The 20,032-nt window shown below is 48.7% G+C and overlaps 1 protein-coding gene and 1 long non-coding RNA gene across 6 annotated transcripts in view; one reads left to right on the top strand and one right to left on the bottom strand.

Annotated features, from left to right (window-relative positions):
* The window catches only part of DUSP22 (dual specificity phosphatase 22), a 57,304-nt gene extending 41,880 nt beyond the window's left edge, over positions 1–15,424 (bottom strand). The window contains exons 1-2 of one of the 4 annotated variants that reach the window (XR_004438471.1): positions 14,947–15,036; positions 3,511–3,544 (exon numbers count right to left, since the gene is read on the bottom strand). Coding sequence is in view for 2 of the 4 variants with exons in the window: in XM_033216023.1 (XP_033071914.1) it covers positions 3,511–3,544; positions 14,947–14,967 (55 nt within the window). In the remaining 2 variants the exon portion in view is untranslated. Of the gene's footprint in view, positions 1–3,510; positions 3,545–14,946 lie in introns of all 4 variants that reach the window. The other 3 variants (XM_033216023.1, XM_033216021.1, XM_033216024.1) reach the window with 3 other exon arrangements.
* A 178-nt stretch (positions 15,425–15,602) lies between these two features.
* On the top strand, positions 15,603–20,032 carry LOC117086601. Of its 2 annotated transcripts, none has more exons than XR_004438473.1 (3): positions 15,603–16,255; positions 18,826–19,082; positions 19,637–20,032. It is a non-coding gene; the product is annotated as an uncharacterized LOC117086601 (long non-coding RNA). The 2 variants fall into 2 exon arrangements; XR_004438472.1 differs by having other exon boundaries at positions 15,603–16,311.

Genomic DNA, 20,032 nt, shown 5'->3' with positions numbered 1-20,032 from the left:
CCCCAGGTCTACTTGATCAGAACGTGCACTTTAGCAAGAATCCCACAAGGTCATGTGCACCCTAACACTGAGCCCCAGAGGGAACGGACTTTGGCCTGGTGCCAGTGGGCCCCTCCCCAACTGCCAATCACAAATGCAACAGGCTAGTAACTCATAAAACTAACAGGAAGGTTACCAGTTAGAATTCATGTGGAAAAAATAAGTCTGGATGGACATATGCTGACCTCTCAAGCATGGTTATGTTGTCTCAGCAAGCTGACAGCAGACTACCTCTGACCAGGCTGGCCCTGTCCAAACAACTGGGTACCCACCAGGACTGTCTGTCTCACTGGCAGACACAAAACACAAGCTCTAGACCGTGAACATGGTCTCAACGTGCACCACCCGCATACACACAGTACCTAAGAGTGTTCCCTCTTTTCTAGAATTCTGTGGACATCTTCAAACAACGAGGGCTTCCTCTGGCAGCTGACATCCACTGTTGCTGGCACACAGTTGTAAGGAAGCCACGGACCCACCCTCTGGCCCAGGGAGGGGCTGCTCTCTCTGGCTTCCACTCCCTGCCTTCCCTCCTGGTGTGTGGGCGAGGCTGCCTGCTGCATCCTGGAGCCTCAACAGAGAGGCTCTCACCAAAGCGTCGAAGACCCAAAGACCGGGCTCCAGAGCTGGGTTTGTTTGTGGGTCTTCTCCAGGAGGAAAAATCACCAGGTCCTGCAAAACCATTTGTTGACTCATTACAAAGCTTTTTTTTTTTTTTTTTTAAGGGCTGCAGAGTGACACGTGAGGGATCCCACTGAAAGGAAGGAGGGAAGAGGAGAAGGAAGGAAGGGAGGGAGAGAAAAAGGAGGGAAGTGGGGCGGGAAGAGAGGAAATGGGAAGGGGAAGAGAAGAGAGGGGAGGAAGGAGAAGGGACAGAGGAAGGGAGGGACTGTCCACGTTCCTTTCCACTTTACTGGTTCTTGTGTTACAAGAGGAACGTATTACTTGTGATTTTAAGAGCAAGATAAATGACTATATGAGATGCCAGGCGAGAGCACATATGACAGCTGGATTCGCCGCCCAGGAAAAAAGAAAGAGGCCACATTCTACACTGGGTTTCCACCCTCGCCAGCTAATGCCACCCAGCTGCCTACTGCAGACCTGGCATCCATCGGGCCCCATGGCAGCAGCAGTGAGTGTGTGGGTGTTTATTTCTCAGGGCACCAGGTATTGGGCACTGAGCCCACCGAGGGCATCGCCCATCGTCTGGGTCAGCCCCGCTACAGCCCTGTGAGGCAGATGCCATCTTCCCAGTCTACACCCCCAGGTGTGTAACCCGTCTGAGGACACACACTGTTCTGCACCTGCTGTTGGACTCTGACAGCCTGAGGACAGGGACGCTGGTCCACATCCAACTCCCAGCACATTGTGTGCTCCCGACAAGCTTGTGCAATGAACAAGTGAATTCACAGCACAATGGGGAAAAAACACTTCCTCTCCTTCTAGCCCCACCTGCCAATTCACTGTACTCTCATTCCCTTCTTTTACATAAGCCTCGTACCTGGAAAGCGTTTAATAAATATTTGGCTAATGAGTGAATAAAACACAACCTCATACCAATATCAGAATAACTCAAGGTAGTAACACAGCATCGACCCGAAGAACAAGGAGAGGAGATGGGCTGTCTACAACAGTCTCAGAGACTAAACCACAAAGCACGAGACCCAGGAACCTGGAAGGAGTCCTATGTCACGGAACATTTAGAAAACAGGTGTAGCTTGTAGTATGAAAAGAAATTTAAATATTTTCTTAAAGCCGTCCTTCCAAAAAAGGTAATCTTTCATGATTAAGGCTAAAACTCTCACATATTATTGTCAGAAGTATTGAATTTGGTTCATATTTATTAAAATTTTTAATTTCAAACCTTTCATCTAGCAATTCTACTTCTAAGAACTTATCCTAAACTCTATTCTCAAAGATACTCCCTTTCCCCATGAAAATAGTTAATACCTCACTAAATAACTCTGACATTCGCTACATTAATGTACCCTGGCCTACCCACCACAAAGAGTTTGCTGCTTTTCAGAACTACAAAGCTTACTAATTTAGCAAGTCCAGTACTATTTTTAACATGTTGTCGTACAATTAGCAGCTGTCAGCTCTCTGTGATTAATTCTCTTTGAGGCCAATTAGTGAGCTGGCGGGAGAAGGGGCGGGAGGTGTGTGGAGATAAACATTATACAAAGCACAGAGAAATAACAAAGATTATTTGTACAATCAATTTGAATCTGAACTCGGAAATTTCAGCAGCATCCAGAAAGCCAGCAGGAGTGGCCGTGTTCCGGCTTGTGAGGGCAGGGAGGAGCATGAGCTGCTGATGACACCGTCTGGCTCTGCCCGACCTAACACGGTGGGGCCTTGTCTGCAAGCTTCCCAAGCCCCTCCCATCCTATTAAGGGCCCTCATCTCTATCTTCCCACCTCCTCTCAGTGATTCACTTACACAGACTCTGAATGTCACCTGGCAGGCGGACTTGGCCCCTCCCTGGAAGCCAACAAGCCCAGTGACCACCGTGCCCTAGAGCTGAGTGAAAACAGAGTCAATAGCTGACAGTAAATCAATCAGCACTGAACAAGTGGCAGGAAATGTGTGAAAAGAGAAGCAGCACCAGATGAGAAGAATCTGCCAGAAATGAAATCGTCACTCTTGTTTCCCGGGTGACTTAAAAAGAACAGGCTTCTGAAAATTTCTCAACAGTAACTAAAAAATGAAAGTGGTCAAAGGGTATAAGCAAGTCACGTGATTGCTGAATGTGCCTGTTGTCCACTGTCTTTTGATGATAACATCCCAACGGGTGTGGAGAGTTAAAAGGAGCACCCAAGGCAGAGCTGGAGCCTCACAGCCTCACACCACTCCATCAGGGGACGGGCAAGGGGTTGGGGTGCACCCAGCAAGGGGCTTGGGTGCAAGTGGCGGCCACTCCCAGAACAGACTGCAGACTGAGTCTACACTTTGCCTGTCAGTCTCACACATGAGAAGTCTAAAGCTGATCTTTTAAAAAGTGAACTCACTTTTGGTGGAAACAGCCCAAATGTCCATGAACAAATAAATGGAAGCAAAATGAGACCTATGCACACAATGGACTATTATCCGGCTTTAAGAAGGAAGGCCCTTCTGACACATGCTACAACATAGACGAACTGTGACACTGGGCTCAGTACAATAAGCCAGTCTCGAAAGCACAAATACTGTATGATTCCACTAGGAGGAGGTTCTGAGAGTCGTCAGATTCTTAGAGGCAGAAAGCAGAATGGTGGTTGCCCGGGGCTGGGAGGAGAGGAATGGGGAGTTAGTGTTTAACAGGGACACAGTTTCAGTTTGGGAACGGGAAATGTCCTGCACAAGGAAGTTGGTGATGGCTGCACAGCAATGCAAATTACTTAAAGCCATTGACCTACACACTTTAAAATGGTCAAGACACATTGTATGTTATGTGTATTTTACCACAACAATAAAAAAGCAAGAACTCACCTTTGAAGTTGCCGATGTATAGGCCGGGCAGGATCTAGGAGAAAGAGACACAGACATGAGCCTGGCAGACTCTAAGTGGATGGCGTTGCAGAAGGGGGCCTCATCCAGCAGCAGGATCCCTGCAAAGGCCAGGCGCTTCCCCAGTACAGCCCCTCCCTGACAGACACGCGGGTGACCCAGCACCCCCAGCAGCCTGTGGAAGGCTGCAGGTGGTGCCATCGCCTCGCTGGGTTGAGGGCCCGGCTTTGACCCCGTTATCCTCATTTGCAGCCCTGCAGTGCTGGTGGGCATTCTGAGGGTCCAAGTCCCCTGCCCCGCCTGCCCACCCTGGCCCCGCAGCCCTGGCGGCCCCACAGCCCTGCGCTCTGCTGCACGAGGCCACTGCACACACGGTGCCTGCTGCACACACGGTGCCCGCTGCAGGCGGTTACACTCCCGCCCACCTCACCCTTGGCCTGTCCTGAGCCCTGAGTCCAGGGCTGGCCCCCGACTCGGCCCCCGACTCAGTACCGGTAGCCCTCTGTGTCCCTCTGTGTCCCCTGGGTGGCGATGCTGTTGCGAGGGCATGACCAGGTGAAGGCCCATCTTTCTGTCGGGGAAAACTCCTTGGGCAGCAAACGAATCCTGTAGCTCACTGCTGCCTCCCGAGCCCCAGGCCAGGAGGACAGTCAACAAGGGGTTGTTAAATAATTAAATAAATGATCCAACCTGCAAATATATGCAAGTTAATAAGAACACATCTTTGCTGCAAAATGTCCAAGGCAGTGGTTCTCAAACCAAACTCCCCATCCGAACTCCAGACTCTGTTAGAAACAGATTTCTGGGCAAGCCCCCCTCTCCACCTCCGGCCCCCATACGGAACGATTTAGCAGATCAGCAATGAGAACTGGGGGTGGTTTCTTTCACACCCATGATTTGCGAAATAGGAAGCAAATTCTTGTCTTGCCAGCACTTTGCATGGACACTCTGAAATTTAAATAAGGACACAGTACCATTCATTAAAATACGCTCACTGTATCACTCACCATGATCTCCAAGCACATACAACCAGCGGTTTTGGTGACCACAGATCCCTGGATGTCCCAGCCTCACCCTCCTGTCTGCCACTCCCATCCCCGCAGCTCCCCTATCTTTCTTCACTCCCACTGAGAAAGTCGAAAGAGCCTGTAGGACGGTTCTTCATGTTTGCCGATTTCTTCAAGAATCTTCCTGACCACTGGCTGCCTCGCTAAAAACTGCTGGCTCCTGTCTAGTCATTGCAGAGGATCTATCGTGGCTCACATCAGGGCAGCAGTGCTAGGCCCAGAGTTAGTCTCTCTGCAGAGGGACAACTAGCCAAGGGGCCACGTAATGTATCCACCAAACTGGGACAGTCCAAGAATGAAAACAGGCTCTGCTAATCATCACTCTAGGACAACAGGCAAAAGCCAGCAGTGACCCGGGCACAGGGCTGTGCGATCGCCCTGGCTGACTCAATACCCAGAGTGGGAAGGATGCAAAATTAGCTTGGAGAGTGCCCCATGGGACGGAGCTCAGTTATGTCTGTGACTGAAGTCACCGGTAGAGGCAGGTCGGGTTAGCTCCGTAACCAGCAGCATGTGAGATGACGTCTCAGAGGACAACGCCAGCACCCACTGCCAGTGAGCTGAAACACCTGACAGGTCTTTCTGGAAGCATAATCAGTCTTTACAATTCTCCTGGGAGGAAGGGTGGAGTCTATACTTTATCATTCCTATTTTGAAACACAGGAACAATGCAAGTTCGCCCTGGATGTGGATCCCACTGATGTTCTCTGGCGACGCTTGGCTGCACAGAGCTTTGCTGTGTATAGTCTCTCCTTCCCAAGGGTCTCTCCTGTCTTTTTCAGGATGTGGTGGTAGATACTAACGAGCATCATTGCCACGTGGCTCTTTTGGCTGGCAGTGCAATGACCCCTCCTTGACCAAACTTTAGCCAGGTTCCTGAGTCCTTTTCTCAAGAAGGCCCGGTATTGGCCGACTGAGTCCAATGCGAGCAGAGACCTGCTAAGTGTATCCCCTAAGACCCCACCAAGCTCCTCTTCCTCCACCCCGAGGTCTAATCCAGTTCCCGAGTGGTATTCCAGCCACTCCCTCACCCTACCCTTGGCTTTCCATCCACCCTTGTCCCTGTCATACTGGAGTCGAGTCCTCCCCTGTTGCAATAGTCTTGAATGGAGTCCTCCTTGCTGGCTTAAGCAAGTGTCAGAAACACTTTTTTTTTACAGCAGTGACTGCAAATGGCTCCATATCTCTCCAGTTATAATCACTGGGTGATTTTCTAGATCAGAATGTTTCTGGACCGTAAGCATGTTTATCTGCCCAAAGTCAGAGAACATATCACCGTGGATCAAGTTCCTCAGGCACAACGCCGGGCACTCGGGGTACAGGTGTGACTGAGAGACAGGGCCCTGCCCTCATGGAGCAGCTCACACAGGGAAAGTGGAGGTGACCTGACCACTCTGGGGTGGCAGAGGGCTTCCTGGGGACACTGACACTCGGGGGGACTGCAGCCCAAGAGGAGCGGGCAGACAGGTAGGGGACAGCAGAACAGTCACCCTGGAGAAAGGGTCCTGTCTCTACTGGGGGGGAGTGGGAGAGAGGTGGAGAGAAGGCAGGGGCCAGTGCAAGGAGACGGTCCTGCACAGCGGACACTGTGGCCACTGGCCGCTATCCAGACTCCAAGTTAGGTGCCATGAAATGAAATACTACTAAGATGCCCAAGATGTGTGGGACTGTGAGGAAGACAATCTCATGCATTTTAACTTAATATATCTTGAAAAGGTATGAAAAACAGGAAAGGTGCAGCCGTGTGCAAGCACACTCCCTTCTCACCATGCTCACCTCGGCGACGGCGGGGTCCTGGAGGAGGGCTTCCGCATTTCTCTCTGAGCTTGCCTACACCATCTGACGCTCTAGTCCTGTGCATGCACTATGCCAATTTATGGTGGTTTTTTTTTTTTTAAATCAAGAGGGATTATTTGGAAAACAGATTACGGCCCATTTTTGCTTTTTTTCTTTGTATGTCTACTGTCTTCTCTACTAAGCACAAACTAATAAATTTTATATTATCTTTAAAATTAAATGAGGGCATGAGAGTAGACCATCTCTACATTCTAATGTCATAGAACCATGATTTTCTGACTCCTAAATTCACCGTCTGGAGCCCGGCTTGCTGCAGAACCATCTCAAGCAAACCACTCTTTTCCCACCCCCGCTGTCGAGTCCTCCTGCCCTTGACGATGCCACCTTCTCCCAGTCACCCCAAATGGAAAACCTGAGGCTCCCACCGCTGCGGCACCTCTCTCAATTCTCTGCTCCCCTCCTCCCGGGAATTAGAAGGCCTCTCACAGTATCCCTCCTCGGCCTTGCCCAGAGCCTCAATTCCCACGGGGGTTACAGTAGCAAACACTGAACTCATTCCTCTGTCCTATCAAAGTAATTTTCTAAAGCCATATTCTTCCTGGGTGATTTTCTACCTCAAAATGTTCAGTGACAACCCTTTTACTTAAAAAATCAAGGCCAAACATTCAATAAACAGTCAGCATGGCTTTTGCAGGCTGGCTCCAATGTATCTCTGAAGGGTTCCCCTAACTTCCTTCTCACGTCCAGCCGAGCCAGCTCACCCCCACTCTCCCAGTACCCCTTACTGGTCCCACCTTGCAATAGCACTTTCTTTGCCCCAAATAATCATTCTAAACAGAGAAGAAGTTCCCACTGTGTGGGGCCCTTTATCCCTTGGGTGTGCTCGAAAATCACAAACCCCGTAATGGCCATTTATTTTATTGGTTTTCCAGGCTCTGAAATCCTTCCCTAGGTTTGGGGATATCCTGGGCCCAGGGATTCTTGGTGGGAAGCAGAGCCCGGCTCTTCATATAGAAGCTGCCGAAGCCGGTACCTGCCCACACGAGCCTTTGCTGCTACATGGGTGTGACCCGTGTGTAACAAGTCTGCACGCCGACTGCAGGGACAGCCTAGAGTGTCCTCTTCGGCAACAGAGGCAGCAGGGCTGTTGGCACCTTCAGTGTCCACTGGCTGCAGCATCAGCATCAGCATCTTGCAGTAGCCCCGGAAATGCTCTCACTGACCAGTTACAGCATCTGCTCCTGCCAAGGTTGCCCTGAGTCTGGCTCTCCAGCCTTCCAGGCTGGCTGCTCTGTTCTGTTCTACCTAAGGTAACCACATTTGGATGCTGTTGCTCACCACCACAGACCCTGATGTGGGCTTTCAACCTGGAAATCACAAAAATTTTGACCCATCTACTTTCACGATATTGTTGTTGCTGGTAATCCCTGAACACAGAGAAAGAGAACATGAAATAAAATCGAGTAACTTTCCAGCAGAGGAGACTTGGGAAAAACAAGGTGTTCATCTGGAACAACCTGGTTGACCAGTCAGCCCATGCAGGAGCTGAGCTCAAGCCAGAAGCAAGAAACACAGAGAGAAAATGAAATCATGACCACCTGGTAGAAAGCCAGGCCAAGTCGGAAAAAAAAGTTTGTCAACACAACTCGGGAATGTCCCACTACGCTAAAGTAAAAAGCACGGAATTGATGCTAATCCTCTTCAGGCCTCTGAAACTGTCCTTTCCCTGTGCTGGGGACGCTGGTCCTGAGCGGCCTCCCACGAGATGACCACTTCCAGGGAGGTCTCTCCTGACCACCAAACTCCCCGGCACTCTCTCTGTCGTATGGCCTCGCTTCATTTTCTTCACCACAGTTATCAGTGGCTAAATGGCTTCATTCATTTCCTGACTTTCGGATTGATCTTGCAGCAGGGGGTGCATCTGTCTTGTCTCCTAATGTGTCCCTAAAACTTGCCCAGAGTCGAACACACTGAGAGGAAGTCAGTGAATAAATGGTGATGAAACAGCACAGGCCACAGAGGAAGATGGTCTCTGGCATTCCGCAGGTCAAAGACTCCTGTTTTCTGATACAAGACTGTCTGGGCATAGATAATACAGGCAGAACCCTTCTGCAGAAATGCTTTGAAATCATCCTAAAGATTCTCCATGCTTGATGGTTCCTCTTGATGGACAGCTTCCCACCCACGTGTTACACTGTGCTAACTCCAGCTTCACAGAAATGCAAAAACACAAATCCTCAGCCACAAAAACGCACTTAAGCACCAAAGAATACTGCTTCTAAGGCAGGAAATATTTTGAGTTTATTTTTTAAACATTTCCTTTAGTCCTTCAGGATGCATGGAATCTAAGAACCCCACCCAAACTGATGTTGAGAAGTAAATTCCCGGGCAAGCAGCTGCACAAGGCCATGTGTGGGGTGGGGGTGGGGGTGGAATCTTAATTCTTTCTATGTCAGAAAGGACTTTCTGGGTTTCAAAGCCAGGGATGAAGGGGAAAAACTTTGGTGGATTCCTTGAAGGGTTAAATGTCACAGAGACTTTTTAAATGCCATTTGGCCATGGACTTAACCAGTTTGCATATAAAAAGGGAAGAATATGAGAATATTCTCCTGGGCCCTTAGAACATTGCCTTTAACATCTGCTCTTCAACATGAAACAAAAATGTAATATTAAATGGGGAAAAGAGAGAGCCCTCGGGGGGTGGTGTAGAGGAAAGGAACCAGAGCCCACCAGCACGTGGCCATCTGTCTGTCAGTCCTGCAGCAGTGGCTGAGTGTTCACTTCCTGCAGGAGGCTCCTCTCTAAGCTGCCTGGGACTAATCTGCATGGCAGGGTCTTCGAGTCTTTCATATTAACAACCCACTATAGGATCTAACACAGTGCCTTGACAATAGCAGGTGTTCTATAATAATATCATGAACAGGTGAATGGATGGATGACTGGACTATGCAGGCAACCAAGTCACCTGCTGCCAGGTGGAAACACATGAATTCAGCAGCACGAAGGTGCCTGACCTTCCAGCCCTTCCCGTATGAAAATACAGCTTCTCAACCCTGTAAGCCCTATTCCACCTTTTGATAACTCTCCAGTTCCAGACCACACAGGCCTCAGGAAATTCTGAGAGGAAGAACCCTCAACAGTGGTTCTCAACTGGGGATGATTTCACTCCCCAGGGGTATCTGCCAATGTCAGGGACATTTTTGGTTGTCACAGGTGGGGAGGAGGTGCCACTGGCAACTATTGGGTGAAGATCTGAGATGTCGCTAAACCTCTCATAATCCACAGGGCAGTCTCACAAGTAATTATCCTGAAATGTCTACAGGAGCAGCCGCTGAGGAACACCGGTCTATGCCTGGAGGGAACATATTCCCCTTGAATTATAATCCTTTCCCAACTATACTCCCTCATCTTCCTAACAGGGCAAAAGCCATCCTCAAACAAGTGTCAGTCACATCCAAGAATACTCAAAACAGACTATATTTGAACTTTACAGTTTGGAAAAATGTGTTCTAATAAATTCCCATTTGCTTCTCCCAATAACTCAGTGGTAATTGGGGGAAGGTATCATTACCCTCATGGTAGAGCCAGTGAGGAGACAGGATTAGCTAACCACCTAAGGTCTTTTAGTTCTATACATCCATGAATCCAGGAAGGAAAAAAATCCTGACGCTTAGAAACATTTATGTGACTTGTTCAAGATCACACCCGTGAAGCAGCAGAGAGGCGGAGGTTCCCCAGGTCAGGCTTTTTGGTAGCCAGCCCCTCTTAGCAACAGTGGGCTCCCCAAGGGAACGAGATGCACCCACTGAAGTGAGGCCTCCCAGTATCACGAGAGGCTTCCTGAGAAGTACAGGGAGGGCAGCCATTCCCAGCAGGCAGGGTGCTTTCAGAGGACACACAGCAGGGAGGAAGAGGCCACAAGGCCAGGCAGGCCAGATGCTTGACGAGCTGAACGAACCCTGGCAGTCAGTGGAGGGCAAGACGCCAACCAGAGGGTCCTCATATCCTGCCCTAGAACACGAGGCTTCAGCCCACTTTTAGGCTGATCAAGATAAAGACTTCTGGCACATGAGAAGCATTTCGGGCAGCCTTCTCTGACATAATGTTTGGCTAGAGACTAGTCGTTGTTTTGTTTTTAATGGGGTATTGTAGTACTGAAGACTAATAAGTAGACAGTGAGGACAGGAGTTTTGTTTACAGGCTCTCCCCCAAAAGATTTGAGGGTTCAGACTCAAGAGAACTTTGAGTCAACTAGGAGTTTTCAAAGGCTCCACAGGAACACGACATTTGCATGCAACACCCTGCTTCGTTTAACCCTAATCTCACCAGAGGCATTTACTAGACGAACATCTCAGCAGACGAGTATCTTAGAGGCACTCGGCATTGTGGCTGAGCGACTGTGGCTTTGAGTCCTGGCTCAGCTACCCACCAGCTGGGTGACCCTGGCAGTTCCCTAACCTCTGTGCACATCAAGAAAACAGGCACGGAAATAACAGGACCTGCTTCATGGAGTTGCGGCTTACTCTACGTGGTAACATACTCAAAACACACCATAAACTCATTGGCGATTATAATTTTGGCCAGCGTGGGGCATCTACCTAGGGATTGCACACACAAACAAACAAAAACAATAAAAAAAATAGTTTTAGTTGCTGCCTTTTACCCCCTTCTTTATCAATGTCAAACATGAAGGAAGAGAGGAGGTGATTTTGGCTATTTGACAAGTAATCGAAGCTATGAGGAGCTTTTCAAATTACTTTTCAGGAATTTTAAAACTGACTTGGGATGAATTGGCACCCAGCTCAAAGGAAAGACTTCTCCTATCCTCAAAATCAGTAGAGACTGGGGTCCAAACCCAGTTCCGCCCTGCCTAGCATTGGACCTTATTTATGTTACCTAGCCTCTCCAAATCTCCATTCCCCAATCTGGGCAAATATAAGGTCGTTTGACCTTATATGGGTATCATGAGGCTGAGATTTTATAAAGTGTTAAAAAAAAATGGTTCACAACGGTGTTGCTTTTTTCTTTGAAACGGGGTCTCACTCTGCCGCTCAGGCTGGAGTGCTGTGGTACAATCACGACTCACTCCAGCCTAGACTTCCCGGGCTCAGGTGATTCTCCCACCTCAGCCTCCCAAGCAGCTGGGACTACAGATGCAAGCCACCACACACTCAGCTGATTTTGTTTATTTGTTTGTATTTTCGGTAGAAACAGGGTTTCGCCATGTTGCCCAGGCTGGTCTTAAACTCCTGGACTCAAGCAGTCCACCTGCCTCAACCTCCCAAAGTGCTGTGATTACAGGCACGAGTCACCGCACCCAGTCCTGCCTTCATTTCCTCATCTTTAATTTTCTAGAATACAAAAGCCTTTTTCCCTTCCATCTTCTGAAAATCTGCTGTGTATACCTAATGGAAATTAGCACAGTATTTTGCCATACAGGAGACCGGAATGTACTGACAAGAAGAGCCATCATGGGGATGTGAAATAATAGAAACTGCTCTCCCAAAGCAGTCAGAATGGAGCCTGCACTGTTTAGACCAGAAATGTTCTTTTGCCAAAAATGACCAATGTGTGTGTATGAGATTGGAAAGAAATCTTGTCCCAGTAACCTCAGGGCACACACATTCCAAGTTATGTTAGTTCCCAAGGCATTGCACATATTTATAAATGTTCTTAGAAAATGTTCTAGGGGTAGCACCTTCCACTGATTCTGCAAATCAACATTCTTCTTTTATTACAGATGGGAAAAATACGAAGCCTCGTTCCAAGTCACACAGTAATATGTGGAAAAGTTCTAGTTAAGGTTCTTAAGTTACTGGCCTCCAGCATCTACTTTGCCACGAACTAACCTTGTGATTTGGGGTAGTTCCTCCTGATCTCACCTAAACATGTTTACTGCAGCAGGATTCCTTGCCTGGGCTGAATATGCCCCTTCTAGGTCCCTTTTATCCCATCTTCTGCTTTCCCCACTTTTCTGAAATTGCCTATGTGTTATCCTCTGGAGCCTCTACTCCTCCCTACCTTGTTTGTTCTCTCTCTCTCTCTCACTCCCACACACATACACACCCTGTGTTGTGCAACACAGCAGCCATCAGCCAAAGTGACTACTGAGTACTTCAAATGCGGCTAGTCCAAAATGAGACGCGATTTAGGTATAAAATACATGCTAGGCTTTGAATATATAAGTGATCTGGGGATCCCGAGATTTTTCCTTTCACAAAGACATAGTAAAAAACATGAAATCTTCCACGAATAATTTTATATATTGGTTACATGTTGAAACAATAGTTTTAATACATTGTTAGATAAAATATATTATTAAAATTAATTTCACCAGTGTATTTTTTAATATGGCTCCTGGAACATTTTAAGTTATAAACACGGCTCGCATCATATTAGTGCTGGACAAGCGTTGATCTATACTGAAGGTTCTGTGAAGGATTTCTGGGTCATTTACCACTGCACCCCCTTTTCCTCGAACCTCCCCACCCACTAGCACAACACCTGGCTCACAGTATGTACATAATAAATAAGTGTTGCAGCAGAGAAGTCTCTAAATCTCTCTATACATATATTTCTTTTTTTTTTGAGACGGAGTCTTGTTCTGTGGCCTGGGCTGGAGTGCAGTGGCCCGATCTCAGCTCACTGCAAGCTCCGCCTCCCGGGTTCATGCCATTCTCCTGCCTCAGCCTCCTGAGTAGCTGGGACTACAGGTGCCCGCCACCTCGCCCAGCTAGATTTTTGTATTTTTTAGTAGAGATGGGGTTTCACCGTGTTAGCCAGGATGATCTCGATCTCCTGACCTCATGATCATATATTCCTTCATTTATACACTGTGAGTCTCTATTCACAAGATATTAAAAGTCAAGCAATTTATTACCCATTTTGAAAGGTAAAAAGTGTATGAATATTACTACTTTTGTTGAAAAGCATGAAAATAACGTTGATCCCTTAGGCAACCATCTGTATTCCTAAATATATTTTTTTAATTGTATTACACAAATACTATAAATTTAATGCTGAAAACGGTGGAGAGTGAACAGCTCAAGTGGGAAAAACTGTAGAAATAACCAAAGGAAAGCTGAGACACCACCATCATCAACAGGAAGGCAAACGGAGCCCACAAACTGACGATGACCATCTTTATTGTTCTGTTTTAATTTAAAAAGCAGAAGGCTCGTGATGCCGATGGATTCCAGTGCTCATGGGAATATAATACAAGTATTTATCCAAGAGAGAGATAGTCTGTTTCCAAACTTGATCACTCGCCAAAAAAAAAAAAAAAAAAAAGTGAATACAATGCCGTTTACCAAAATACCTCAGTATTGTATGCAGGCCCCAAACACACAATAGTTCTTTCACAAACTGAGTAACCAGGACACAATAAACATGACATGGGCATGTGAAAAGTTAGACAGGTTTTCCCTGGACTGACTCCCCACTGCATCTCCCCTTCCCTACCGGGAATCCACATTTGCAACACTCCAGCTCAAACACCCAAACCACTGCTGACCCCGTGTTGAGAGACATGGAAGAAAACACAGCCATGCTGCCATCCCCACCCAGTGTGGAAGCTGACAGCGTGTAGAGATGTGGGTGGGTGGAGCACAATCAAAAAGTGAAGCGGAAAGACGACTCATCTAATCCAGGACCATTCAAAGACCTGTAAAAACGGACTGTCTTTGTTGTGGGCTTTGTAAAGTCTGGTGAATCCTTCCTTGAAACCAGCCAAGTACCAAGTAACAAAATCTTTAACCTTGTGGTTCACATGAACACACCCCGGCAACTCTCAGCCGCAAGAGTTGGAATCTGGCAACCTCCTTGGACAGGAAAGGCGATCCCACGGCCTGGGAAGTGAGGTGCGGGGACACAACAGAACACAGGGTGGGGCCCAGAAACGGACCGGACAAACGGAGCAACACAGATTTTCTAGAAGGCCTCATGGGGCAAGCAGCCAGCAACAGGTTGCCCTCGTCGCAGAAGTCACATAAGCTAATCAGCTCTGAATCTCTTCTCTGCTTCCCACTTATCTAGAAACAGCTCAGGGCTGAGGACTCTGTTAACTTCTCTGTCCACAAGAAAAACGTCTCTGCGCCCACAGGCAGCCACACAGAATCTGAGGAGAAAGAGGAAATTACAGCGGACGCTCGTTTACTAATGATGTGGGAGGGTGATGCTTCAAGAGCGCAGTTTGGGAGCGAGGAGGAGGGGAAAAAAGAAACCACATCCATTCGGCGCTCAGCTGATCTCTCGGCAGAACAAGTGTCCACGCTCCCGAAGCGCACGGCTCGTTCCAGCCTCAGACACGCACCTGCTGCCAGGCGGCGGCCCGGGCTGCCCACCCGGAAGCCGGCAGGGCGGGGGCGGGAACCCTCCGAACCCCGACTCCGCAGTCGCCGCCCAGGCGCGCCGCCCCTCCCTCCGCGCCCGTCCCCCCGCGGGCAGGGGCACCCCGGGCTCGAGTCGCCGGGCAGCCAGGACGGGGCGGCCGGCACCCGTCGCAGAGGAGGCTGCAGAGCGGAGCACACCCAGCGCGAACGAGGGAAGACGTTACCTTGTTCATCCCATTCCCCATGGTGGCTGAAGGCGAACCCTAGCGCCCCTGGCCGTGTGCTCGCAGCTCACTATGGCATGTTACGGGGAGGAGCGGCGGCGGGCGGGGAGGAGGCGCGCGGGCGGGACTGAGTGCGCGCAGTGTCTACAAGTCGGCGGCAGGGACGGGCCGGGCCACCCAGCGCGCTCCAGAGACCCGGCGCGGAAGGCAGGGCTTTCTGTCCGCGGCCTGGAACTTCCCGGCGGGCGCAGCGCAGGGGCCCCGGAGCCTGTGCCGGGCAGTGGTCCCGCCTGGCCAGTCCCCGCCCCGTGCGCACCGGGCAGGCCCAGCGTCCCTCCTCGGTCCGCCCGCCCGCACCCTGGGACTTGTAGTCGGGTTCCCGCTCCGCCTTCGCCGACCTCGGCTCGCGGCCGCCGGGCGGAGGGGGCTCGGGCTCGGGCTCGGGCTGTCGGGCGGCCCCAAGCCCAGAGCGCGTGCGCGGCCCGAGCCGGCCGCCGGGGCGCCCGAGACTGGGGGCGGGGCCTGGCGGACGCGCAGGCGCTGCCCTGACCCCGCGGCTGCGCCGGTCTCTAGCCCGCTCCAAGGTCGGGGGTGCCCGGAGCCCTTTGGCCTTTTCCCCCGGGGCGACTCCGGGGGCCAGTTACCAGCATTCGCTACCCTGCCGTGGCTGCCTCCGTGAATCAGGTGCTAACCAGAGGCCTGGTCTCTGGGGGCTCCCCTGCCTGGGTTTTCTGAGTGCGACAGATTTAGGCCGGGGGATTTCCTGCGGCCCTGCCCGGTGCACCGAGACCGAGAAGGCTCGCGGGTGGGGAGAGGTGGGCTACGTGACTCACCCCAGGGAGGCCTGACCTCCCTACCCTGGGGGAGCAGATGGCTGGATCTCTGACCGCAGACCTCACGGCCTTGGGCGATGTGTACCCCTTAATGTCTGCATTGTGGTTCCGTCTGGAATGGATCAATTTCTAACCTGTCCAGAATTGTTTTGGGCATTCTATCAACGTTCGTAAATTCTTAAGTTTCTCTCCAGGGACAGAATCCTTGAGCCAGTATTTTTTCTTTTTAATGTATGTATCCTCAACCATGTCCTGAACATAGTAAGTGCTTAATAAATATTTGCTGAATGAGTACATGCATCAGTCTGATGTGCCCTGGCTCACCCCTGCTGACCTCATTTTATCTTCTTGCTAAGGGAGTTACAGACATGCTGGTCTCCTGTGTGTTCCTTGAACCTGTCAGGCTTGCTGGGCTGTGCTCACTATCCAGACACCTGGATCCCCAGCTCTCTGCATAGCTGCCTCTTGTCTCTGAGGTATCGGCCCAAATGCCATCTCTCCTAAGAGGCTTTTCCTAACCACCCAGTTCCAGGTGGGTCCTCCAGTCACTATCATATTACTCAGTATTATTGATCGGAAAATATATGTATTTACTTTCTTTTTATCTGTCTCACTCGCCAGCAACTTTCAGATTAAAAAAAAAAAAAAAGTTGTCTTATTCAATACTACAGCCATGTGGCTTGGGACAGAATCTAGCACAAAATAGTGATTTTGTAAATATCTGTGAAATAAATTAATAATTTCTTGTGGCCAAGAAAACGGGTGAGGTTCTGAGGAATGTGAACGTTTGGAAAGAGCTTGTAGACTCCATCTGTCGCCATTTCTGTCCTTGTACACCATATCTTCTGGGCAAGAAATGGTATCAAAACCCTCCATGTAGAAAGCCCTCACTCAATATGCGCTTGCATGTTTTCTGTGGATAGAATGGGACCCAGACCCAGAGTGTGCTTCCTGCCTCTTGTTTTGGGAGAATGTTCCTTCTTCACTGCCTTCACTTCCTCTTCTCCCGCCTGCTTCTCAGTCACCTGGACAGCTTGCTTTCCCCTCTGCCACACACTGCCATTAAGTAACTGTTTTTACGCCTTCCTGCTTAGAGACAACACAGAATAGTTAGTGGACTGCCTGGGGAATCCCGTAATCAGCCTCTATTTCTAATTCTTAAGGAGGTCTTGAGCAAGATGATCAACTTTTCTGAGCTAGCTTTTTTTCTCTCTCTCTTTAAAACAAGACCATTAAACTGTGAATTTTTGAAGCTTCTATCCAGCAACCAATGAATTACTTCTGCAGCCCTCTGCCCTCCTTGGGCTGTTCATCCAACAGTCAGATGAACGTGTAAGAACACAACCAGTTCATAAACTGGTACTTGACCATGAATGACAAATTCATACCGATTTTTTTCTTCTGTCATCCGCTTGGAATATTTCTTCTCTTATTCATACTCTTATAGATATATTTCTCCAGCTTGGACCATCTGCTTGGCAATTCCCCCAAACTCAGAACCTGCCATGGCTTCCTCCTTACAGTCAAAATCGGCATTCAGTATGGTCCTAAAAGGTCCACATGCCCAGAGTTGCTATCAAAATCTCAAATTTTTCTCAAATTTTTCTTTTTGGTTAAATGAGAAAAGAGGAGACTATTAACACCAGAAGTCAGAAGAGGAAGATGTTTTTTAAAAAATGTATTGGTTTTGGCTGGGCTCACACCTGCAATCCCAGCACTTTGGGAGGCCGAAGTGGGTGGATCACCTAAGGTCAGCAGTTCTCGACCAGCCTGGCCAACATGGCAAAATCCTGTCTCTACTAAAAATACAAAAATTAGCCAGGCGTGGTGGCGTGTGCCTGTAATCCCAGCTACTCGGGAGGCTGAGGCAGGAGTATCGCTGGAACCCAGGAGGCACAGGCTGCAGTGAGCCAAGATTGTGCCACTGCACTTCTGTGTGGGTAACAGAGCAAGACTCCATCTCAAAAAAAAAAAATTATTGATTTTGTGGGGTTGGGGAGTTTCCCACAAGAGACCCCCTGTACTCTCCTCCACCCTAACCCTGGAACACCTGTCTTTATTATAATAATAATTCCCAATGTTCACATCTTGCAGTTCTATAACTTTTACTATCTAGCTCTTGATTATGGAAAGAAAGGAAGAGAGGAAACTCTTCAACAAAGCTGACATATTTCACATCCAAAGTAGAATCTTTATTCATTTGTTCTTTATCCCACTCATAAAAATGTTAAGGCATCACAAGCCCAGTGGATTTTCACACTATGTAAGATTTTTACTTCCACTTTTCTTCTTGTTATTTTCTTCCTCTCAGTACTGCCAGTGTCACAAATTTTGGCAGCAACTCCAAAACAGGTAAAGCCTTCATATGTGCACAATAAGGAATGGTCTACAAAGTGCGGAGGACAGCTGAGTCCGTACTTACACATGGTTAAGCATAACTGGTTAATGGTGTGTTTGGTGAGCAGTAACCTTAAACTTTAAGGTGGCGGTGTATAAAAGCCCACAAACAGAAGCTCAACCATTAGAGTTAGCCAAATCATTGTAGGTGTTAGTGATAATTTCAGAGCATTGAGATTAACCTCTACCCAACAGAGAAGTAATTATGTAATCTTCACTGGCCTCTTGAACATATTGCAGTCCAGGGTTTCTCAACTTCGGCAAAACTGACCTTTGAGGCTGGATAAATTTTTGTTCTCGAAGGCTGTCCTGTGCACTGCAGAATATTCAGAAGCATCCCTGACTTCTGCTCATTGCATTCTAGTAGCACTCTCTCAGTCATGACAATCAGAAATGTCTCCAACTCCCCTCTCTTCAATAACCCGCTAAATCTACACTAATAGATCATGTTAGTTCTCTGCAGAATTCTTAAGCCACAATTGTTCATTATTAACAAATTCAGAACAAGAAGCTAAAATGAGGAGCTAATCTAGCAAAAGCATGACTAAAAGTAAAAGAAAGCTAGAATCTGAAGAGTTGTGGAAAGAAGCAAAAAGGTGGAACCTGGAATTACGGAAGCAAAAACGCAAAACATTTTCTGTTTCTCCAGCACTGTCCAGACAGAGGCGGCCCAGCTGAATACCTGAGTTCTCAGGGCCATGCAGAGCAGCCTGACCATGAGGATGGGCCCCTGTGGTATACGACCTCAGCTCTTCAAAGGTCACAATTTCCAGTCTTCCAAGCAGTCTTCTGATTACGAACATGGTTTTCTCCTTTCACTTAAGAGATTTGGGGGGCTCAGATCTCAGCAGAGATATCTGGAGAGTGTGGGGTCAGGGACGAGCAGCAAGAGGAATGGATATCCAGGTAATCTGGGAGAGGTAAAGGGAAAATGTCAGGCATTTAGTTGGGAGTCAACAAAAGTCTGTGGACAGAGTTCCTGGGAGGATTGGCAGAGGCTTGCAGGAATGAAGTTATCAGGCAGATTATAAAACAGTGTCAAGCAAAGGGGAAATAAGACAGAGCCCTGGTTCCTAGAATTTGGAGGTCACATTACTATCAGCCTGCAGGTCAGAACATGTATGCCTGTGTATTCTCAGGACAACTATTGTTTTCCCCCAAATGGTAGCTGCCTGAGGGCAGGGACCAGTTGTTAATCAATCTTAGTATCCAGCATCTAAAATAGTTCCTAGTGTGTGAGAAACCATGTAGATGTTTGTCGATTTAGGAAAGAAACACATCTGGGAGGCCGCTGAATTGATTCAGGCATAAGGATCACGAATAATGCACCCTTTGATATGCCGGAGACTCCATCGATGCTGCCATCTCCTCATGTCTCCCTTTCTTGAGCAATGTAGTTTCCGTGTGAGGCGGCTCTCTAGGAGAAACCAGAATCCTGTTGTCTTTTGTTTCTGAAACAGATATTGGGGCACACTCAACAGAGAGAGAGAGAGAGAGAAATGAGAGAGAGAAGAGAGAGAGAGAAGATGAGAAGAGAAGAGAGAGGAGAGAGAGGAGGGCGCCCTTGCACACAAGGCTTCCACGTATTGCTGTACTCCACCCCTTGGTCTGCAGCCGTAGCCGTACTTGGCAGAGCACAATACTCTCTGTGGTTCTGCCTCTTGGCATCAAGCTGTTCTTTGATCTTTGGTTAAGAAACCATGCCTGACTTATGCATGGCCCTGATGGAAGTTGCTTACATTCCTTTTCCATGTGTGGAATGGTCTGACTTGGCCCATGTACTTCCCTGTCTCTACAGAGGAAGCTCTACCTGGGACAACAAACTAGGCCCTTAAAACTTTCCATGGTTTAAAAAC

This window comes from Trachypithecus francoisi, unplaced genomic scaffold (genome assembly GCF_009764315.1).
Source record: "Trachypithecus francoisi isolate TF-2019V2 unplaced genomic scaffold, Tfra_2.0 Lachesis_group10, whole genome shotgun sequence".
Lineage (NCBI taxonomy): Eukaryota > Metazoa > Chordata > Mammalia > Primates > Cercopithecidae > Trachypithecus > Trachypithecus francoisi.
This window is presented reverse-complemented; position numbering and strand designations above follow the sequence as displayed.